This window comes from Clupea harengus, chromosome 5 (assembly GCF_900700415.2).
Source record: "Clupea harengus chromosome 5, Ch_v2.0.2, whole genome shotgun sequence".
In the NCBI taxonomy this organism is placed as follows: Eukaryota; Metazoa; Chordata; class Actinopteri; order Clupeiformes; family Clupeidae; genus Clupea; species Clupea harengus.
The window spans coordinates 22,036,578-22,061,496 of NC_045156.1; the positions used below are offsets into that span (position 1 = coordinate 22,036,578).

A 24,919-nucleotide genomic window follows, 5' to 3' on the forward strand; every position below is an offset into this window, starting at 1 on the left:
GTGTGAGAATTTATCTGTGCACGATCAGTGCATACATGTTGATGATAGATGGTCAAATTAGAGCATGCGTGTGTGTATGTGTGTGTTTGTGTATGTGTCTGACTCTCTCTTTGCTTGTCAGTGCATACATGTAGCTTATACAGAGTGTGTGTGTGTGCATGTGTGTGTTACCACCCATGCAGAGATCTGGGATGGTAATTATCAAATACTCATGCATGCAGGCCCCTTCCCCTAAAACAACAAATAGAAAAAACAAAGACAAAAAAGAGCCTGCCGCTCTGATCCTGCTCCATGGCAACCGAATCCAGATGAAAGGGGTGATGAGAAGAAATGAGGGAAGAGAGAAAGATAAGATAGAGGCTGGGAGGAGAAGGGTGGGCTCCGGTGGCCTCATTACGCTTCCTGTGTGTGTGTGTGTGTGTGTGTGTGTGTGTGTGTGTGTGTGTGTGTGTGCATTAGGTGTGTTAGAAAATGCACAAACACAACATTTGTGCATATAAATCAGGAATAAGAAATGTCTGTGAAATACATGTCTGTGTGTGTTTTATGTCTGGAGGTATGTTTGTGCATCTACATATTTCTGTCTCAGTGTCTATGCAAAAATATAAACACTAAAATTGCTCGGTCATCATTAGTTATATATTACAGTGCACATGTGCATGTGTGTGTGTGTATAAGTCTGAGTTTAGGTGCACACAAGAACAAAGAGACACAGAGACAAAGAGCATATTCAATATATATGTGTATGCTTCAGTAATAACACACAAGTCTGTATCTGAATGCCAGTATATGCTGACAGGGGTGAAGGTTGTATGAACTGTATGGATGACAGGGAGATAGCTCCATTCATCGTGTCTCATCGTGTCAGTCTGACCTGACCTCAGGTTACTGTCATTTTCTTTCCCCTTCCTTTCAGAAACCTCATATATCTTGACTGGTGGCTACTCTCTCTTCGCTGTACCGAGGTCAGTGCGCTCGCAGCGTCGTCTCTCTAACCACAGACACAACCCAGGTGCCGCCACTACAGGGTGTTTGTTTTCGCCAGCACAGCAAAACATCAATTCCTGGAGCTCATTTCATTCATCACGGACGGCAGAAATTGGTTGTGTCGAGACGGTGACCCCCGTTTTGACTGACTGAGATAAAACAAAACCAACCTCCGGTGCTGTTCCACTCCCACAGGTGCAGAGGGGAGGACATTTTTTTTTTATGCTTTGTCTCAATGAAAGAAGATTGAAAATTTGGACCAGTGTAGCCTCTGTGACAAATGAAAGGTGACAAAGAGGCAAATAGTACAGCGGGAGTTTCCTACACCTTTCCTTAAAGCTGTCGGCGCTGGCAGCATCTTTAATAAATAAAAAAATTTTACAGGACCAAAACGCCTAAATATTTCAAGGCATCCCTGCTGGTGCACTCGCGGGAGCATTTGAGATGTGACATATCCAAGCTTTGCATTTTAATAAATACATCTCAATAAGTCCATGCCGACTTCTCTTGATGTCACAAGCGATAGAGTCCGGGAGGGATTGCCTGAGGAAAATGCATAGTTGAGCAGGATATAGAGTCCTGCCATAAGATCCTTTTGTTTTTATATTTCTATTGTCTTTTTTGTCATAACTGGTGTTTCTCCTATTTGAAAGGTATATCTATGTATTGTTTCATTGTCAGTAGCAGTTGTAGTCTAACTAGTAGCCATGACCGTAGTTTTCGAGGTAGTACTTTGAGTAGCAGTGGAACTGTTATTGCTACTGTTGTTGTTGCTGTGAGTGGACTCACTCGAAATGCTCTCAGTGTTACCTTTTGTGTTGATATAATACATTATTAAAGAAATTTAAATAAAAAGTAGAAATACGTATTATTGTTTTAAAATGAGAGACGTGCATTACATTTTTAAGATGATGACTGCTTTCAGGCAACACAGCACTCACTTGACCTCTCACTAACCAGGAGGTAATTCTCTCATTCCACTATAATTATAGGTGCTGAAGCGCTAATGATTTATGATGTATGTACTCTCTCTCTCTCTCTCTCTCTCTCTCTCTCGCTCTCTCTCTCTCTCTCATCATTCTCTCCGTTCCATTCATTCATTCATTCACTCACTTACTCACTCATTTTGATACTCAATCATATATTATTGCTCTGCCCTCAGTAATAACCAAATTAGCTGCATCAAGCATGCCATTAAAAGCTTATGACATGGTTCTGTTGACACATATTAGCTATCAAGTCACGACTAAAAGCTCATCCATAAATTACTACTTCCAAAACATTTTAAGGCATACCTCCCACATACTCTCTCTCTTTTCTCTCTCTCTCTCTTTCTCTCTCTCTCTCTCTCTCTCTCTCACACACACACACACCACACACACACACACACACACAAACACACACACACACACACACACACACACAGACACACACACACACACACACACACACACACACAAATGCACCCGAAGCTAAACACCAGCTCTGCTGACTTCCTCCTCCACAACCAGCTTCTTTGTGTGCCAGGGACACACAGGCGATCACGGCAAGGAGACCAGACCAAACCATTAATAATCTACCTAACAGCCCCTGTCTCCACCCGGCAGCATCTGAGATCTGGCATTTCACGTTCAGGGTTGGCCGTCACGGCGACCGCAGTCTCTGCACCCCTCCTGGACACGGCTTTGCATAATGTGGGTAGGAAGATAAAGCCGTTTCCATTTCACTTTCTATTTCCTGTTTCGTGGGCCCTGCCCCCACCCCCATCCCCCCTCACCGGGGTGCAGTCGTCCGACGCTCATGAAGGAGCCTGTATGTTTATCAGCTGGAGGAGCACATGACTCCTATCTGAAGGGTGTCCCTGCGAACAGGCCTGCAGCCTGCTGGGCTTTTAAAGAACACATTCATCATGGTGAAACCTCAGGATGCATGCTGGGCCCTCTGCTGGGGTGAGGGGAGGACAAAGGAAGAGGACGGTTACAATACAGCAAGACAGCATAAAAAGAGTAGGGGCTCAAAACAAAATGTAACCCAACACAGAACAATACTGTAAAAAAAAGAATGGATAGAAGGATAGAATGGAATGGAACAGCACGGAATCCAACAAAATAGAACAGAATGGAATCCAACTAAATAGACTACAATGAAATTGAATACAAAATAGAACATACCATAATAGAATAGAATAGATAGTTTCACTCTCGCTGCCACTGCCAGCACCATGGCAAATGACAGACATCAAAACAGTACGCGTCTCAGTCCAGCACAGAGGAGACAGCTTAATCTGACAACACTGATGCAGAGCGCTCGGAACAGCGCTTACCATCCTGCCTGCCAACCAATCTGTCACCGTGCTTGGCAGCTTCTCCGACGGGCCACGGAAATCAGTGGCAGAGATGTACGGCCCGACCAAATGGCCGAAAGCCTCCCCCTGACGGCGCAAGAGAGACCACAGAGTTTGGCCCTCAACGGCCAGTCAGGGTTGGTCTGTGCTTCAGTCATAACTGTGTTTCAGTGAAAATAAGCCAGGGGGTCTGGTATGACGGTGAAAAACATGGTCTTTCACGGGAAAATAGTTTGTGTGCATTTCAAGTGTAGCAAGACACCATCCAGCACAGGCGAGTGAGCTTCCACTACTGACAAACTAACCCTGAGGAGAGAGATGTGTGGAAAGCACACTGCCACAGAGCAGGAGAGAGAGAGAGGCAATCTCAGAGATCAAAAGGCTGAAATAATTGTTACCAACTGCAAACACAATATGATTGCCACCCTCAGTGTAAGAGGAGAAGGGAGCCACTGACAGCTCTAACCATGAACCGTAGCCACCTCAAACACACGCAGCAATTACATACAACAAAATGTTACTATAAATAGCATCTATTGCTTTCTATCTCACTCTCTCTCTCTTCATCTCTTTTGATCTCACTTACTCCTTTCTTGTTCATATGTTGGCTTACGTAACAAAGGCTCCAGGGTTAAAAACAGAAAAGGAGAGATAGAGAGGGTGACAGAGATCGAGAAAGAGAGAGAGAGAGAGAGAGAGAGAGAGAGAGAGAGAAGTGAATCAAGAAAATGGGGCGTGGGAGAGGCTTTGAAATATACATTAAGGCTGAGCAGCGGCGTCACTTTCCTATGCTGCTCTGCGCCACCGGTGCCCGCTCTGGAGGAAGGTGAAATGTTTATGTGACACCGCGGCTAATCTGGTCATCAGGGATGAGGCCGGGAGAATGTCTCGAACACACCCATCTCAGTCTGCAGCACTGGTAAGTCGTCACCCTCACATTTTGAATATGGGGACAGAGGTGGCACAGGCATGACAGAAGTGCCAGCTGAAAACACAGCTTTGAAATACAGTCCATCTCACACGTCATGGTCGGAAATTCACCTGATACACAAAGGAGGCGCCAGGCCAGTAAAACATCTGCATGGCAGTGGGAGGGAGGTTTCCCCGAGAGGGCTCGGCTTGGCTTCATTTATCACTTGTGTGTTCTGCTGAGGCATCCATCATCCCGTTGACACAGAAAAAATGTGACCGAGCTGGTCAAAGGAGTCGCAATCAAAATCAAGAGGGTGCAGCGGATTAGAATGACAGGGTGGCAATTGATTTAATGTGAGAAGGGAAATGTGAGCCCACACGCAAACAAGCACAACACGTACACTTATACCCAAGCATGCATGTGTGCTGCACACAGACACACACACACACAGACACAGACAAATGCACATATACAAGCAAACACACCGGTACATCATGCGTACCGACAACACAAAAGTAGTGATGCTGATGAGTGAGCAGTTTAATCTTCTTTGTTTGCCATCCAAACACACCCTCACACACACACACACACACACACACACCCTCACACACACACACACACACACACACACACACACACACACACACACACACACACACACACACACCCTCACACACACAGCGAGAATGAGACAGACACAGACACAAACATACTCATGCGTATGCCTGTATGCTGTTTGCAGGCCTTCATGGCAGAATTCGGGCTTCTAACATGATTATACACGCTGAGAGGAAGACTTTCACACAGAGAGAAGCCAAGCAAAGGGGGAAAAAAACATTTTACCTCACCCAGTAGCTGCACTCACAAAGGCATGTTAGTGTAAATCTATACATAGACTGCCATTTTAGTCTTAATATGCACTACCCTCATATCAGCTAACGGCCAATTCCACACAGCAATGAGGCAACAATGGGCCTGTATGCTGCAGAGAATGAAATCAATCCCCTTATTCTATAGTCAATGTAATGGGGCACTGTACCAAATCTATTCAAACAACATTAATCCCTGTTTGATGAATTACAACTTCACTTGACAAGAGCTCTGTAAATTTCATTATTCCCCAATCGTGTTTAGCCAACATGCCTCCTCATGTCTTAGGAGTCTGATTCTCTGGAGAACTGAAACCCAATAGACATTAAGAGCAAGTGGCGAAATGGAGTGGTGGTAAAGTGAGAGAGTGGACTTAAAGGATGATTAGCAAAAAAAAAAACTGCAAAACTGCAAAACTGCAAAACGAAGGATGAGATAGAGAGAGATGGTGGAAAGAGACGTATAGGGCAGAGGGAGGAAAGAGTTTACAGAAACAAATTAGCCAGGTTGGAGAAACATGCAAATCTAAACTCTCCTACAATGACAGTGATAGGACTGAGGTTTGTGCTTCAAAATCTCTCAAACAAAACCTTCTGCAAACTGTTATTGAATGACTGCAATTAATATTGATTTAGTCTCAGAATTGCTACATTGCCTTATTATTTTACGATTATATATGTTTTGTCCATTTTAAGAAAAATATCATCCCGCCTTTAGTATCTCACCCAACTGCGTAATGCAGCAGGACTGGCACTTCAGTGCCACTACTGGCCTGGAGTATATCTTTGATTTGCTAACTGAGGGGATAATGCAGAAGTAGGATTCTGATACTTTCATACTTTAACGCTTTAAATGAGTTACAGACCAAAACAAGGCAAGCTCCCATCTCTATTGACGTATTTGGATTTGGACTCAGACATCGCTCCAAAGGGACAAATCTGTTTGTGTAAACTCTGGCAGCTTTGTTTGGTTGTGAGCCAGTGAAAAGAAATGTATGGTTGAAAAAAGGCGGAGTTCCCCTCTAAGGATAACAAGGATAGGGTTAGTATTGGGGAAATTCTCAGGGGTCTGTAGAGGTCTGTAGGTGACCTGTCCATACAGGAGCTTGCACTGCACCACCCTGGCTTAAGATAGATAGATAGATGGATACTTTATTAATCCCGAAGGAAATTTAGGTCATCCAGTAGCTTATACACTTAACTTAACTCACAAACATACATACACAAATGTATGTGGACCCAGTGAATCACCAACCAGCAAACTTCAGTAGTCTTATTGCAAGCATGTGGCTGGGGTTGTCTGCAAGTCAGCCAATTGTGCTCAATGGCTCGCATACATCATCCGCATCATGACCGAGCAGTTAAAATCATTATTAGGGACAACAGTCTTCTTCATAGTCCTAGTACGTCATGACCCACTGGTCTTGATTTGAACTCAACGAGGCCCCTCCAACTCTGATAAAAACTCATTAAAGTGCCCTTGCATCTGACCCCTGAACTGATGGTATTAGTCCGAGGGGGCAATTAAAATGGGAGAGACATTCTGCGCTGATTTGAAAGGGGTCTGACGAGTCATTGGTTCAGGGCTGACCACTGCAGTTGTCTTCCATTAAAACCAATATGTGGCCAAGCCCTGCCTCTGGGGACCAGCCATGCACCATCAAAGGCAGATAACAATCAAAGGAGTTCCGATTAAATTGCTTCCTGATACACAAACCCCTCTCTCCCCCATCCCACTCATGTAATTATGCGAAACACCGCAATGCCATAGGCCAGCCCTTAGCAACAGCAACATTGGCATGTATTCTTCCAGGGACATGGTCATAGAGAGTAAATAGGCCTTTTTTGAGAGCGGTATATTTAAACTGTTGCCTTAAGTTTGGCAGCCAGATAACACTTTTTTCAGTTTGTTGGGATACAGCATTGGCACAGTGGTTGGATCGAACCCAACAAAACAAATCAGTTCTCAGACAAACAAATCAGTTCTCAGGATAACTCGTATAGAGCTATAGACTAACACACCATTGTTTGGGTTATATGGTTTTGAAAGAATGTGGTAAATCATGTTATTTTTGTCAAACCTGTTATGACTGACAATTCAATTTTTTGCATAGTGATATCATCATTAACATTCTATATAACAATTGCCATTACAGTCTTCCTGCCTTTTCATTCTTATTGTTGGAAAGAGGGAAAACAACACCTGATCCTCTAAATGGGAGCTGATGCAGGCTTAGAGGTCAGGACACAGATTAAATGACATGCAGTGTAGTACACACTGGTGAACAATATGCAGAAACTCTTCATCCTATATCTGTGTAGTTTAGATGTACACTATACACAAACATCTCAGTCAACTTCTGTGCTCTCCTTGTACAGCTGTGTATTGATGTTTGTATTTCCAGCAGAGCTTGTGGTGTGTAACTCCTCTCACAAGGGGTTAGTCTTTACAGAACCTCAAAAATGCCCTCAGAATGAGAGCACTAATTCTCCTCATCTCACGCACATAGAGACCGCTGACCTAATCTCAAGTATTTACACAAAACGCATTCTTTTGTTATAGAGCACCATCATGCTGGCTATCATCGTCATGCTGCACTCCAGATGCTGCCTGCCTTGGAAAGAGTGTGTGGCAGCCAAGAATTTACTGTGCTTATTATTAACCAAAACTATGTAATCTTGGACATAAATTAATCAGAGGTTGCACGGTGACCTGGCATTAACCCAAGTCCATGAAGTCATGTGTGGAAGCAGCCATGAGCAATACGCTATAAGGTAGAATGCAATTCGCATAATGATTCGCTGGTTGAGAGAGAGCGAGGGATAGAGGGAGAGAGAGCGAGAGAGGGGGATGAAGTCAGAACGACTAGCCTTCTCGGTGCAGCGGCCCCAGAATAGGCCAAGTAAAAGAAAAAAAGACCCGTGTAAATATTTGGAAATGTTCACAGGTGTGCCTTGGCAACACTGTCTCCACATAATTCAGATTTACTGTACCGAACAACCCTTTCCAACAAAAACAACCCGTTCGACTATTGGGTAATGATTTCAAGATGTGGACTGCGAGATTGATAACAAGGCAAGGCATCTGTATTGTCTGACCAGAGCCCATAAAAAGCGGAACAGCGTTCGGTAGATGCTGTTTCACCCTAAAACAAAAGGTCTTCTGGATAATCCGTGCAGATGTTGCCTTCGGTGGAACACACCCCAAATAAATCGTGTTTAATCTTTTTATGGGGTGGGGGTTTTAACAGTCTTGTATCATATGTTTACACACACAGACCAACACGCTATATAGCCAACAGAGTTAAGCTATTAAAGCATTTGAGAACGTCTACCAACATATTAGCCTGTGTCGCAAAGAATAGATTAGTTACAGAAGCCGGGCCGCTAGCTAGTGCTTAGTCCTACAATCGAACATTGGCTGTGTAGGGCTTGTTGAGGAGTAGTCCTAGATTCCTAGATTTAAAAATGCCTTGTGCTGTCTCGATTGAGCGCATTCATTTTGGATAGGTGACTTGCCTTTCTCTCCTACATTAACCCCAACACAGCGAAGGGGTGGAAAGCGTTAGTTAGTACAGCCCCGTAATAACATTGTAACAATAACACTGTAATTGCATTAACATGCAGTCACGTATCGTGGCTAGGATTTATAACATCAAATCTGTGGTTACACGCTGAGGCTCAGCTATAGGTCTACATCCTTGAGAAACCCGCAATGTTCGTCCCCGCTCCATGTCCACACATTTTTCCGGCATTCCCTAAACACCCAGTGTGTAACAGAATACTGTAGGGGAAAATAACATGAACTTACCTACTGCAGAAAATGGTGCATGGAGAGCCGCAAAAAGTCATAGGCTTTGGGATCGACGTAAAATTGTGTCACGTCCAAAAATACGCGTTGAAAAGCAATAACGTTAGCCTTTATTGTTTAAAATAACGGCATTCCTTCTGTCCTGAGACAGCGAAAAAGACGCTTTCCGAGGTCTTTCCGCATTTGGAAGCACTCGTCAGGAAATGTGATGTCATGGCTTTAAATTTCTCTCGCCTCGCCGATCTCATTGGACCAGACGACACATGTGTGGTCCTCACAACTCAGTTCGAAATTACATTCTGTGTCTTTTTCACTGGAGTAATCATTTCATTGACCAAATAAGTCTCCTCAATTACAGGCACAACATAGGCTATAAGTAATACATGCTATTACTTTGCAATGAAGTGACCACAATCAGTAGTTTTGGTTGGCTTTGGGGCAAGATGCCTAGAGTTTTGTCCAAATCATGTTCTCTGTGGTTCAGTCCATATCATGCATCACTTGCAGTTAATGAGTCCATCATGTCTGGTCCAGAAGATGTGAAGAGTCATATTATTACATTACGATAGGGTAGGCCTAATGTAATTACAACATTGTGTTATATCTCCCCACAATGCATGTTATGAGAAAGGGGTAACTGGTTGAGCTCCTCACAAACACATACGATTGCGCATTTGAACCATCACTTTATCAATTATTTTCAATTTAACCTTGATTTTATCAAAACGCTTCAATAGCAGCGGCAGTGCAATTATCCAACTCTGAAAAACAAGAGGCCTTGAACATTTATATAAAGAAGTAGTATTTAGTATTGTCGAGCACTCAATAAAATATATATTCAGAAGCAAAAATCGCACAGAGAAAGAAGATTGAATGCCTTTGCTAAATTGTGTCCATGAATGATTGTGTTAGTTAGTTTTAGAGCAAAACTTATTTGTCAGGCCTTCAATAACTGTTTTCTGGTTTGTAATGTTGTTTGGCTGCAACATAGATAAATACTGAAAACCTTTTGGTAGAGATTGACATGGTAATTATGGTATCAGAAAACATTCAAATGTTTCAAATGTTTTTGTCCTTGTGAGAAAAGAAATGTATAGAATGCTGTTTACCTTGAGAAAAGAAATGTATAGAATGCTGTTTACCTTAAGACATTTTTTTTTTTTAGAATGCTTTCATCCTTGAGAAACCTGATTTGTTTTTCATTCCAGAATCTCACAATCACATAAAAAGTCCAGCAATTAACACACATTAATTAACCCTCAAGTGACAAAGAAAAAAAAGAAAAAAACAGATGGCAGAAAATGAAAGGATAAAAGCTTTTTATTATGTCTGGAGCCCGACGACAGATAACACAATAGCAGGATAACACAGCAACAGGATATATCAGTGGATGGTGATGACTTTCATTCATACTCTCAACTGATGAACTGTGTAAACATTTAAATAACACACACACACACACACACACACACACACACACACACACAAGTGATGTGATGGCAAAGTGGCGAAGGCAGTAATTACAGGATCTTGTATTTGAAAGCACCAGCCCCTGGCTGTTGTTTAAAACCACCCCACTGTGTTGAATATATGAAAAAACAGCTTGCACTGGTTTACGCCTATTGACCGCCACTTACAAATCACCGGCTAACCTGGCAAGTGTTATCAGCTGTAGCTGTGAAAAGAATTAAAGGTCTTTTATTGTCTTTTCCAGTTGTGGACCACTCACGCAGTCCCAGCCCAGGTTTACAGTGGCAGACACACAAACCCGTAAACAGGAAACAGACAGTCCATAGTTTGCTTCCTCCCACTGCAGCCAACTCTTTTACCCTTGCCTACAATGGCTAAAAATAATTGACTTCAGGAAATGATGGCATTGTACTATGGCAACATTCCTCTCTTCTGACATAATTATCCTCTTTTATTTACAAATGGTGCGACATTTGAAATCATTAGGCCCATTACACAGGGCACTGATGATGGATAAGAAAGAGTTGACAGATTTATCGCTCATGGAAAAAATCATGTAGCCAACCACACTGGAAGAAGAACTGGGATAAAATATGTGGTGGATGATAGAACGATATTGAAAATCCCATGCTGATGTGGCAATATGCTATCAGTATCAATGAGGAGCTAGTTAAACTTTCCATTACCAAATAAAAAAGCGCCTGTGGTTTTTATTAAATGCTACAAGAGAAACATTTCTATTATATCAAGTAATGTTCAACTTTCCTTTATCTGGCAGAGATTTGGTCTAAAAACAACAGCAACTTCATCACAAATATACCCCCAAATCTTGTGACACACTAGAACACGTTTTATGACAAACTAGAACATTTTTGGGCAACACTGCCATACTGCAGTCAGACTAAAACAATGGCAACATTAGTGCTTGTAATGGATTTGCAAGTGACAAATGGCCATTAACAGTGTAAAATGTGTTTGGACAGTGTCTCTTGGACAGTGTGTCTGACCTAAATTTGCAGAAGTGTAGATGAGGTGAAGATCATGATCCTGACAGGTATGCTAAAGCACACCAGAGTGACCTTGACCTTCCTGAATTGTGTCCATTTTTGTTGCACGCTGTCTTTCAGTTGGCTGAAATTTATGACACCTCATTGTTGCAGGGAAAAACGTCATTGATTCCTGTTTACTGAGTCAGAAAAATGGCTGAGCCCAAGTAACGTGTAAACTACTCTTTCTCTCTCTCTCTCTCTCTCTCTCTCTCTCTCTCTCTAGTTCTGAATTCAAAATGGGGCGGGGGGGGGGTACTTTTACAGTTCTTTGTAATGAATGAATAAATATATGAAAGCGTTTTATATGTATCATCGTGTGAGGTAAGAAGTGGTGCTGTTATCATTTTTAGGCTCATTGACGGTGAAACACATTCTTGCTTTGTCCTTAAATTATACCCAATACAACATACATGGTTTAAATTCAGGGTTCCAGCACATTACTTCCCCCCATGCTGGAAGCAATACTTCCCCAGTCCATCTTGATATTCTGTGTTAGACAGTAATTTTAGTGTGCAGCTATGGAATAACAAAACTTCGCTTCCATTCAAGAATATTGCAAGTATAAAGTGTCTGCTTGTGAGCTAACTTTCATAACATAACATATTCATTCAGCAGATGCTTTTAATTGATGCGCAGGATACACATCTTAATTAGTGTGTTTTCTTCCTGAGAGTTGAACCTATGATCTCTGTGTTGTTAGCACCCTCCTCTACCATATGAGCCACAGAAACACAAGGTGCACTTTATTCTCCAAGATAGACACCGTTTTGTGGCCCTCCAAAACGTCACGAAAAGCAGATTAAACTCAATTTGCCGCTGTACAGATGTCCTGGCTGGAAACTCCCCTGAAACAGATCCCAGGATGTTATTATTTCACCGTGGGAATGGGCACGCAGATCATCTGGAGGTTGGAAGCCATTGTTTGTTTAGGCCAGTGCTTCAGGCTGAGGGATCCAGGGGAAGAGGTGAGGCTTAGGGGGAGTCTTGCCTAAGTGAGGTGTCGGTACACAGACAGCTGATCAGACCCGGGGCTATCTGTTATCACTGATCTCTGTGCCCAAATCCCACATAGAAAACTGCCATGCCAACCCAGAAGACTTTAAAGGGAGATTCAGTTTCAGTCAGTAGCTCATAGGAAGACGATAATATCACAGGTTCAGAAAACTGGAGTAGCATTGGCTCCAATATTGCTTGACAGTCCTCAGACCCACACCCCTCTCATTATAAAACTGACTGAAACTGGATGATGATCTGACACTCCAGTGGTTAAGGATATTTTGAGAAAGTGATTCAATCAAATATCACACAGACCAAGCCCAAAGTGCTAGGTACTGTGGACAGAGATGGAACATCTCATACACAATTTCATGAGACCCCTGAAATAGCAGGGGACAAAAACCCACAGCTGATCACGTTACAGCTTCCTTTTCATGAACTGATAAGGAGGAAAGCTCTTCCCCACTTTAGTAGGGTGTTGAAAGCTGATTTTCATTTGCAACAGATTACCAGGAGACATTTACAAATTTTGAACGATATGATGATGATGACACACACCTAATACTGGCTGTATCCTAACTCACAAAAAAGGGACCATGAATGTTCTGGTTGACCATACAGAATAAGATATCTTTATTTTCCACATTGTGGAAATTCGTATTGTTTAGGTCGGCCAAAACAGATGCATATATATCAGTCAACCATACATAGAGAGCATTGTGTGGTAGACAAGCACAATGCATAATTTACAAAAACGTATGTGAGATAAAGCATGTTTGTTGGGGTGTTGTACAAATATGTCATAGTAAATGAAAATGAATGATTAATGATGGTGTATTAAGATCAACATTCATAGGAAAGATGTTTAAACAGTAAAAGGTTTCCCACAATAAAGGCATATTAATTGAAAGGTTGCAGTCTCACAGAACCGAGAGACAGGAAACAGGTTACTCCACATCCACATCCACATCCACTCCCTAATCCCACACTCCATATGCAAACCAGCTCTTTATCACTATGTTCCTTGGGGCCCATAAAGGGCTATAAAGTTTGTTAGTGCTTAGGTGTATAAAGGAATGCAATTATCTCAGTCACACACACGCGAACACACACACACACACACACACACCATATAACATATAAAAACATATAATTCTTATTATCTCTGCCTTTCTCCAGCTCTGCATAAACTGCTTGTCATATTTGATTTGATTAATGAGATTTAATTTCATGTCATTAGATTATGATAAAGGCTTTCACATGGTGCCTTTCAAGGAATCGAGTATAAGGAGAGACCTGAAACATGCAGTGCTGTGAAACTCATAGAGCAGGACAAGGCAAGACCACCAGTAAGGCATCTTCCTAGAGTTATGGCACCATCTAGTGTTGTAAGTAAGTATGGCACTTATGGTAACTAATGTGGTGTTTGTGTTTTCCTCGATCTAGTAACACGGAAAGAGATTACGTTACACCTTGTGGTTTTATTAGGGAGTGTAGAGTACACATGCTTGCAGAATGTTGGGACTATGCATCTAGGACCCATTCAGTGGGTCCATATTGCTATATGTGTTTCTAAGCGAGTATTGTGGCTATTTGGTTGTGCAAGACAGATGCTTTCCATGCAGTGTTAATGATACCTTAGAAAAACACAATTATGCTGTCAAATAAATTAAAGGTATTTTGTGACAAGAACCACCACCAGTTATAAGTCATCCACTGTATGTATAGGCAAGCATTATTCTCTGTAATATTATAATAAGACATTAGATTTGGATTTCTTTGGCAAAGCTGTGGTAAATGCACAAATTGATTGCAGTGAATGTGGGCTGGCTTCTGCAGGTTTGGTAGAGTTCCACTAAACAATTGTTTCACTACAGCTGCAAGTGTGTGTGTCGGTGTGTGTGTAAGAGAGAGGGAGAGAGAGAGAGAGTGTGTGTGTGTGTGTGTGTGCGTGTGTGTGTGTGTGTGTGTACGCATGTGTGTGTGTGTGCATTTGGTGCTTTGGTCCCCTTTAAATTACTGCCATGGTAATACATATACACATGTACATATACATATAATAGTACCAAGATAATTATGATTAACCTGGGACATATGGCTCAGTAGTTGGTATGAGTTTTATTATTTTTATTATTTTAAAGTTGTGTAATGCATAATGAATACTGTAGTTATTAAATGTGAAATGATTATGGTTAGGCCCTACGGTTGTTTTGAAACACGAGTTACAACTGGTAATTCACCATATGGGACATAGGGGGAGTGTCATGAGACATGGCTCTCTCATTCAGTCCCCTTTTCCTTGGATAGAACAAATCGAAGGTTCTATAATAAAACAATCCGAAATAATAATTTGTTCCTTAACGGATACCGTACTGCAGTGATGGGTGTGGCTTCTTTCCATGACCTCTGTTGAGGACAAACGAGAAGCCAACGGGAAAGCGTGAGGTCTATTTTCAGCCAATCAACGGAGATTTTTATTCGGGGGTAAGATTTACCTTTTTGCACTTGCGCAGATGGATGCCGTTTGACACGCGTGGTGAGGAAGTGTAACGTTAGAAAGCTGCCGTGTGTAGTAAGCGGTGTCTGACTGACAGAGGGATATTTGCCACCGGTGCGGGCCGTCAACAGCTCATCTTAGAACCACAACATGTCTTGGTTGTTCGGCCTTAACAGAGGGCAGCCCGAGGCTCCTGCGGAGATGCCGGTGCCGCCACCTCCACCTCCGCCAGCCGGAGGATCCGGAGGATCTAGCGGTGATAGACCCAAGGACAAATGGAGCAACTTCGATCCAACGGGGCTGGAACGGGCGGCCCAGGCAGCCAAAGACCTTGACAAATCACGTAAGTTTAGTGTTTCGTTAGGTTATCGTTCATACAATAAAGACATGTATTTGCTCAGCTAGTGAATATGTTCAGTGATGCACACTGACGAAGATGATGCAACGGACCTCAATCGCAGTCTCATGGTCACCATGAGGATGGATGGTGTCATTCAGCACGTTATTATAGACTCTAGCTGTGTTTCGTCAATACCTGTGTTATGCTTCAATTATGAGAGGTTCGCTAAGGAATGATACATCACCATATAGGTGTTTATAAATGTAGTTCTTCAGGTGTGCTTGTAAGCTACTTTCATTGTCGCCGGCCTGTTACCTATTATACTATCAAGGGTAGAAGTTCAAAGTTCAGAATCAATCCCTCATCATGTGCCTGTGGTCAAGCAGGCCTGTCAGTGTCATGTGCCTATATATTAAATTATATGGTCATGAACAAGCTTCACTTATTTACACAAGTTCACTTATGTTAATGCTAATCATTCAATAAACTAGGTATTTTTGTATTATTTGATACGCTTCACTGATTCCTTTGCAGGTCATGCTAAAGAGGCCCTGGATTTGGCCCGGATGCAAGAGCAGAGTGTTCAAATGGAGCACCAGACCAAGATTAAGGTAATTAAACAGGATCTAATGCATTGTGTGCATAGCAGGGCCCTCAAAAATGTCTTTCTCTGGAGCCTCAAGTTGTAAGTCATCTCTACTGTATTATAGAGTAGCCATAAATGCTGTACCCATGACTGCATTGTTGGGACAGTGGGTTTCCGCCTAGTAACAGTGATTACTTTAATAGCTGCCACTAGGAACATTTGACGAAGATACAATTGATTTCGGCTTTCAAACCCTTAAGGTATTTACTCATCCTTTGTAACATCTCACTGACTCTCTCTCTCTGTCTTAGGAGTATGAGGCGGCGCTGGAGCAGCTGAAAGGAGACCAGATTCGCATCCAGTCCGAGGAGAGGAGGAAGACTATGCAGGAGGAGTCGAGGCAGCATCAGTCTGTAAGACTCAATACTTCTGCTCCACAAGTTTCACTAGCTGTTAGCTAAACAGTTGGTGCACCCTCACTAATTTCAACCCAAGGTCAAAGAAGGTCAGATGTCTTCAAGTATCCAGTAGTAAGGAGTGAATACCACCAACATTGTTGTGTGACAATGAAGTTTTTATCTACCTATCTATTGGTAAACCTCTCCCCTTCAAGCCTTGACAGAAAATGATCATGAGATTCTATACAGCTCTGTGAACATTAATGTATGGCAATTTTTCTACTAGAAGGTGGTTTTGTCTCGGCTAAGAACTTGAACCAAAAATTGGACTTGGCGTTCAGACACTATGAACAGGGCTATTCATTAGCATTTGTTTCTGGTTGACTTTTTCCGGGGATGGGTTTTTAGCATGCTAGATTAGCTTTGTGTCATTAGTTTGGTAGGTACACCCAGTGATCGTGACATTGGTCTGTTTCACAGCGCGCTCAGTACCAGGACAAGCTGGCAAGGCAGAGGTACGAGGACCAGCTCCGGCAGCAGGTACGTGTTTTTGCTCTCTTTTGAGACCATTAGAAATGGACGTCACGGAGGACAATTGTACCTTGACAAATGATCAAACCCTAGGTATCCATATTCAGAGGTGCCTTTTATACTGCATTCTCACTGGTGAAATTGTATATGAAAGCAGTGCCTTGCACATGGATTGGTGGAAATGTGATAGAGACCATGTTTGATTTCATCTGCAGCAAGCCATCAATGACGAGAACATACGCAAGCAGGAGGAGTCTGTTCATAAGCAGGAGGCCATGAGAAAAGGTGAGGAACAGGAACACCCTCTCCACCTCCACAGACATTATTGGTGACACTGGTCCATTAGCAGTAAGGAGATGCTGCACTGTATTGTGGAGGGAGATGAGGGAATGGTTGAGTGGCTGCTAACAGCTGCTTATGATCTTAAGTCTCTGCACTGTCATGGCCTGTGATGCAGACTCTTTTGGTTGAAAGAACCTGAACCTTTGATAAATTATACTTAGAAGGATGCCCATATCCTCCCACCTATGCAGTAAACCAACAACAAAAACTCAGAGAAAGTATAAGAGAAGTTGGAAACTCAAATATTAGGGTTACTTGACCTTAAATGGAAATACACATGTGTACCTGCTATGTAGAGCTCATGTAATGTAGTTAACTGGTTCAGATTATTGCTTAGTTTGAGTGGAGAGGCCTGAACATTTTTGTGTTTTTTTTCCTCTTCCGCACAGCCACCATCGAGCACGAGATGGATTTACGTCACAAGAACGAGATGATGCGCGTGGAGGCGGAGGCTAAAGCTCGGGCACGCGTGGAGCGGGAGAACGCTGACATTATCCGTGAGCAGATCCGTTTGAAGGCCGTCGAACACAGACAGACCGTCCTGGAGAGCATACGGTAGGGACGGCCACTCACACGCTCAGACTTGCAGACTCACGCACACAATCTCGCACACTCACGCACGCAGACTGGTAGACTGTGAGTTGGGGCCATAAACAGATATAATCACAGACACTGAGGCATGGTTTGTTGGACATTTGGTTTGGATCTCCATCTGCAGCAGTGAAGAACTCTGTTAGCCTGATGTTATATGTTATGCTATGGATGTTAGTGGGTATGTGGGCTTTTTCGCTATAACATTAGTTTGCTTGTTGACACTTCAGCAAAACACACATTCTAACACAATCCTACTCTGTCTCAGAAATGCACACTCAGAAAAAAAGACGTCTCTCGCAGGCCATGCAGTACAACGATAAAGCACCTACGCACACACACACACACACACACACCATATGGTAGCGTTTCCCAGCGTTGCTTGTGGGGTCTCGCGGCACTGCATGAGTTGGGTCTTTCCCTGTTCTGAAACAAATGAGCACACCTCACTCAGCTAATAAAGAGCTTGGTCATTAGCTGATGTGGAGAGTCAGGCGTTTTAGTGTGGGGAGAAACCCCATTCATGCAGATTTCTCAGTCCCTGGGAGCACAAGTATAGACACACACACATATGGCTGTTAGTCCAGGGTGATGTGTAAGCGAATTGGAAATTGTGAAGTCTCATTCTTTTTCTTTGTGTCCATATGTCATTTTTGTGGGTGTGTGTGTTTTTTAGAACTGCGGGGGCAGTGTTTGGAGAAGGGTTCCGGGCCTTCGTGTCAGACTGGGATAAAGTCACAGCCACGGTGAGCTCCTCTCTATAGTGTAGAAATATCAGCATTCACTTAAGTATCAAAGGAAAAAACATGAATAATGCTGATAGGACAGATTTGTGAACCTTACTGTGCTATGTACCAAACACTAGAGCAGGGGTTTTCAACAGGGGGTCCGCGGCCCTCTGGTGGTCCGCGACGGTATTGCAGGGGGTCCGCGAGATGAGCCTATGTTGATTAGTTCACCATTGACTTTTTTTAATTTTTATAAATCCGTTTTGATATTTCAACACATTTCCAGATTACTCTTGAATATTGTGAAAAATATCTAAAATAAGAAAAATATGTCAATCTAAAGTCTGAATTGCCTGAAATATACTGATGTAGACCCATATTCAGCAAAGAAATTACACTAACAAGTGCCACAGGCGGAATATGTGCACAGGGGGAGGGGCGTGGCGGCTAGTGATCTACCCTGATAATTTCACATATTTAAGTGTTATAGGCAGAATATGTGTGCGGGGGGAGGGGGCGTGGTGGTGGTTAAAAACACGCCGCATGCGCACGCAGGCACACCAGTGGGCCGCAAATTACTTTCTAGTCAGAAGGGTGGTCCCTGGGACCAGTTGAAAACCCCTGCACTAGAGTGATATAACTTAAAATATGTTCTTTGTGTTATTCTAATGACCATAATTAGGTTGTTCTTGTAAGCATCAGTGAGACAGAAATACATTTAGTATGGACAAAAGAATGTTTTTTCATTACGTTTCAGTGTTTGAGTGCTGTACTTAATGTAACATTCAGTGTCTGCCTCATACCTCTAGGTGGCAGGACTGTCATTGCTGGCAGTTGGCGTTTACTCAGCGCGGAACGCCACAGGCGTGGCTGGACGGTTCATCGAGGCTCGCCTTGGAAAACCCTCACTGGTCCGCGAGACGTCCCGCATCACCGTGACAGAGGCCATCAAGCATCCAATCAAGGTAGAGAACCTGCTGACCTGTGGCCCTCTCGCTCGAAGCATTTGTCTTCCCCACCAGAGTGCCATGGCTCCTGGAGTTCACTCTTCTCCAAAATGCTGTGTGGAGGTTTTGTTCTCAAGCTCAAGTGAGCATTGGCCAAATTTCAAGCAATTTTTCACACACATAAAAAATAATTGAGACCTTTTAACTCCTACATTAGGTTGGCAAGAACTCCTTGAAAAACCTCGTTTAAGAAACCTTTTCATCCATTTCCTTTGAAAATAAGTAATTACAGTGCAGTCTAGTAAGGCCAATATTTATCAGATTTATTACCTTAGTCAGATTTAACGCTAGAGGGTTATACATAAACGCTTCAGGAAGGTGAGCGTACTGGAGGTGGATTGGGGGCAACTAGCAGCACTGGAGCACAACAGAACAGCAGTGTGGTTGCCCAGGCGATTGCAGGGGCAAAAGTTCCTTCACACAACTCTGTGAAGTGAAGTGCCCAGGTACCTTTTGAGAAGCACATAATGTCGTGGAAACTGGGAGATTTAACAGCCTGGACTTAGATGAGGGAGCCTGCCACTTACTGCTACTTGAGTGAGTGTGTGAGTGAGAGGAGTTGGCACGTGGCCTATGCTTGTGCTGACAGTCATGAATTCATTTTGAGGAGCTTTTAGCTGATTAGAGTGGCTCTGTCTTACCTCAAAGTTTAGTGCACCTTAAAGGGTTCTTGACCTCTTTCTTTTCTCTTACTCGATCTCTCTTTTACCTCCCTCTCTCTTGCTCTATCCGTCTTTCTCCTTATTTCTCACTATCTGTGTTTATCTTTTCTCTCTCCCTCTCTTCTCCCTCATTTTCCCTCTCTTTTTACCTCTCCCTCTTCTGACTCACACTCTCTCTCTTAGGTGACGAGGCGTCTGACCAGCAAGCCTCAGGATGCTCTGGAGGGAGTTGTGCTTAGTGTGAGTATCAGCACCAGTATGGGTCCACACATTGAGAACCTCATTGCAATGTTCTTGTGCAACAGTCATCTCCATCTTCTGCACATCACAACACTCGCAGAAACATCTTTGAAACAAACACGTCTCTGGCCTTTTCTCAGCCCGTCCTGGAGGAGCGCGTCCGTGACATTGCCATAGCGACAAGGAACACGCGACAAAACCGTGGCCTGTATCGCAACATCCTCATGTACGGCCCACCGGGAACTGGCAAGACCCTGTTTGCCAAAGTGAGTTACCCTGTTACCCTCACCCGAAGTTTACCCTTGCAGGAATGGACCTTCTAGGCTCTTTTCCTTGCATATTATCAGTCAAGAGTCCTAGCTTCTTTTTATTCTGGTGCAGCACTAAATCCCTGCTTGTCATTGGTTTGGGTGTGGGTGTGCATGTCATCAATAAATCTGTCTACTCATGTCCTCTTGATTAGAAATTGGCAGTGCATTCTGGGATGGATTATGCCATCATGACGGGTGGTGACGTGGCACCGATGGGGCGTGAGGGCGTGACGGCCATGCACAAGGTGTTCGACTGGGCCAACACTAGCCGACGAGGGTAATGCACCACTGTGTGACGCACATTGTATTGCTTCCTCTTAAGGAATTTTTCAGTGGAGTATTAGGTGAATATTGTTTAACCAAAGCATGGACTACATATTGCTACAAAGCTACTTAAAGACAAGACAGCAGCAAACGTATGGAGGGGAGAATTTAAACTCAAACCAGTTAAGAGAGCTAGATAAGAGAGCAACTGTTTGTCATAACCTTGAGTTTTAATGAGATGCCCAGTGCTTACTGATCTTGATCTCTCTCTCTCTCTCTCTCTCTCTCTCTCTCTCTCTCTCTCTCTCTCTCTCTCTCTCTCTCTCTCTCTCTCTCTCTCACACAGCCTTCTACTGTTCGTCGATGAAGCTGATGCATTCCTCCGTAAAAGATCCACTGTGAGTTGCATTGTTGATGCTTCAATTTCATCCAATCCACAGACTTGTCTTTTTTTTCTATATTTCTCTCTTTCCTTATCACTCTCTTTTTCTGTCTGTCTGTCTTTCTGTCATATGCAGGAGAAAATCAGTGAGGATCTCAGAGCTACACTCAATGCATTCCTGTACCGCACTGGAGAACAGAGCCACAAGTTTGTCCTTTATTATGCCAATATTAAGTGGTCATCATGACCTTTAGCCTTTGCAGTGTCTTCATTGCAGTCATTACGTTTATTAATTTCTTTTGTAGTACTGTAGAAGTATTGATGTGTCATGTACCTGTGTAAAGAAATCAGATGCACTTCAGCATTTACCAGCGTCGATGTGCTCTGTTCTTTGGTGTGCATTTCTTCAAACATTTCTGGTTAATGAAAATGGCCTGCTTTTCACCAGTGCATGTCTCCTCAGTGTGTACCCGTGAGAATATCGGTGTTTACATTTCCTCTTTTGGCAGATGTTTTAATCTCTGTGTGCTCTCTGCCTCAGGTTCATGCTGGTCTTAGCCAGTAACCAGCCGGAGCAATTTGACTGGGCCATAAACGACCGCATTGATGAGATCGTCAACTTTGCCCTGCCGGGGCTGGAGGAGAGGGAGAGGCTGGTGCGCCTGTACTTTGACCGATATGTGCTGGAGCCAGCCACTGGGGGGAGGCAGTGAGTACTCACTCACTCACTCACTCACGATGCACACGCATACTCTGAAGCTGACGAACAAAAATGCTATAAAGATATAAAAACACAATACACGCACACACTCACTCACTCTCTCTCTCACACACACACACACACACACACACACACACACACACACACACACACACACACACACACACACACACACACACACACAAACACTCACTCTCACTTGCATTTTGGCAGCAAGATTGTAAGTTTCCATTTGGGCACATTTTTCATTTTATTCTGAACCACCAGTCTGAGTCTGCATCAGGTAAAGTAAGTGTGAGCGTCAATCAAAAGCGGACTGCCAATTTTGGGTTCTAGTGAGAACAGGACAATGGGGGGTGTGCTGTCCTTAAGTGTGTCAAGATTTTCGTGCGTCAGGCTCTGCTCTGCAGCAGAGAGGTACACCAGCAGAACCGAGCCATCTGGACTAGCCCATTAATTACCGCTCACTGGGGAGCGGAACAGCCCAATCCCAGCAGCCACTGGGGCAAGGGAGCGAATCAAATGAAGACATCCAGTGGTCTCGCATATTGTCATAGCCACAGTGTATAGAACACATAGGAAAACTATATGTGCATTTAATCATTAGGAAGAGTTTGTTTTTGCAAATGTTTTAGTACAGTGACAGCATTTATTTGTTCCTGTTGCTGATAGAGTGCTGACGGTACAAATGGGTCTCTGGCTCAACATCAAGAGAATGCATGTACACTTAATCTGCCCTAAAAAGTAATCCTGCCCAAGTTACTTTAGATAAACTTATCTGGTGAATTAATAAATATGTAACTTCGGGGGCATTTAGTCTTCCTTGCAGTTAATCCCACAACCACACTATAGTTATAACCTGAACCAGTTGAATAAAATGAACTTCACTGCATGAAGGTGTGTTTAGGATAAGAGTTATCCTGTATGTTTCTGTTGCTCAACTGGCAGATCAAGGTGCTAACAACACCAAGATCATGGGGTCAATACCCAGGGAACACTTACTGATTAGAAAATGTTTATCTGTAAGTTGCTTTGAATAAAAGCATTGTATGAATTAATCTGCAGGAGGCTGAAGCTGGCCCAGTTTGACTACGGGCAGAAGTGCTCGGACATTGCCAAGAGGGCGGAAAGCATGTCGGGCAGAGAGATCTCCAAACTGGGGGTCGCCTGGCAGGTGAGTGGAAGTCTAGGTTGACCATTTCTCCTTCACTCTCACTCACTCACTGTTTTTCTGCATTTTCTTCTCTGGTTGGTACTTCTCAGTATTTTTGTACAAAGCAGCCAAACTGTTAATCAACTATTCATTAGGTCTATGAAATATTTACCACATAAATCATTTACCAAAGCTTCCCTTGAGTGACTTGCCCCCTCTGTTTTTCTGGCTGGTGTTTTTTCCATCTCAGCTGTGGAGCTCTGTTTTTTGAAACAGAGCCTATCTCACCTGTGCTTAAAAATAACTCAGGAACATGTTCTCAGTGATGCTCCATAGGTGACCTGGCAGCACTGAGAAGTGGGGCACTCACTGGAGTGCAGAGAGGCCTCTGCTCCACTAGGGGGCCTCAGTCTGTCAGACAGCAGCCCACCTGCTAAACATTTCTTGGGTTGCTACTCTAGCTACTCTTCTCCATTTTCTATCCTCTGTCCTTTTCTCCTCTTCCCTTCCTCTGTCTTCCTCTTGTCTTTCTTTTTATTCTTCTTTTTCTCTCTCTCACTCATTCACTCACTCTATCATCCATACCTTCTTCTCCCCTCTCAGGCGGCAGCATACTCTTCTGAGGACGGCGTACTGACGGAGGCCATGATCGACGCCCGGGTGGACGAGGCGGTGAAGCAGCACCGGCAGAAGATGAACTGGCTCCACGCGGAGGCGGTGTCGGGGGAGGGTGGCCCTGGAGCCGGAGGGGCAGCAGCTGAGGGCGGCCTGGGCAAGATAGGCTTCACGCCTCCGCCGCAGGCCTTCTCTGAGAACATTCTAGAAGTAGAATCTCCCTCCAGGGACAGTGAAATGGGGGACGAGCTAGGGAATGGGACCAAATCAGAAGGCAGCTCTTTGGCTGAGGGTAAACCCAAAGCACCGCCTCCCAAGGAAGGAACTCCTGTGTGATTGGCCTAGTTTACCGTCCATCACTCCTCACCGTCCTCTCTCCAATAACCTCAGTTACTGAGCTCCGGCCTGTTTGTGTCTAAAGATCAGTGGGAGCATGGGGAGAATTTGAACCTCGGTCTTCATTTCAAACAGTATTCCATCATCCCTATCAGATACCTGCACAAGCGCCACATCACCCGGTCAGAAGACAGAGTACATGTGTCACCACAAAAAATTATTGCACGTTGCACTTAATTATGCACTTGTGAGACTGGCGCCAGTGTTCACGACCGGGTAATGCTGTGCCTATGCTGGGAGTGGGTGGGGTGGGGTTGGGGTGTAATCGTTTCTGGTGCCTGAGCACCCCTTTGGTATGGGGGTGCTGCTGCTGCAGGTTCTGGGATCTCATCATCCAATTGTCTTAAGCCCAGCACTGAGGAAGGAGAGTAGAGGGATGAGGCAAAGGAGTGCTCTGGAATGGAGCGTGCCACGCATAAGATGAGTGGCACATCAAGAGGTCCGCTGTAACTTGTTTGGTTGTAGTCTGTGTTGATGTGAGTGTGTGAGATGGGAAGGAGAGGGGCAGCAGGTAGAACTATATATTCATGAGAAGAAGGATGATAAATGGTCTGATGTTCTGTATTTTATTAATGATTTGAATCATCTGTGTTAGTTTACTTGAAAGAATAAGAATTCTGTGTCACTAATATAAAGAGGATGAATAATCCATTTTATAAATGTATATGGAAATTTATGTTTTTATGAACAGTAAAAATTAATGATTTCTTAAAAAG

The 24,919-nt window shown here is 43.5% G+C and overlaps 2 protein-coding genes across 3 annotated transcripts in view; one reads left to right on the forward strand and one right to left on the reverse strand.

The window, feature by feature from the left end:
• Positions 1-9,304, reverse strand: part of nckap5l (NCK-associated protein 5-like) — a 68,053-nt gene extending 58,749 nt beyond the window's left edge. Inside the window, exon 1 of one of the 2 annotated variants that reach the window (XM_031568106.2) lies at positions 8,929-9,304. The gene's annotated coding sequence lies outside the window, so the exon portion shown is untranslated. Of the gene's footprint in view, positions 1-8,924 lie in introns of both variants that reach the window. The other variant, XM_031568105.2, reaches the window with a different exon arrangement.
• Positions 9,305-14,929: 5,625 nt separating this feature from the next.
• atad3 (ATPase family AAA domain containing 3) lies at positions 14,930-24,891 on the forward strand. Its single transcript, XM_031568110.2, has 16 exons — positions 14,930-15,279; positions 15,811-15,887; positions 16,174-16,275; positions 16,741-16,800; positions 17,007-17,076; positions 17,523-17,688; positions 18,401-18,470; positions 19,262-19,417; positions 20,305-20,361; positions 20,502-20,627; positions 20,825-20,949; positions 21,283-21,334; positions 21,455-21,525; positions 21,860-22,027; positions 23,105-23,213; positions 23,796-24,891. The coding sequence occupies exons 1-16, from the start codon at positions 15,087-15,089 to the stop codon at positions 24,141-24,143; spliced, it is 1,950 nt and encodes a 649-aa protein (XP_031423970.1). The 5' UTR covers positions 14,930-15,086; the 3' UTR covers positions 24,144-24,891.
• Positions 24,892-24,919: the final 28 nt, after the last annotated feature.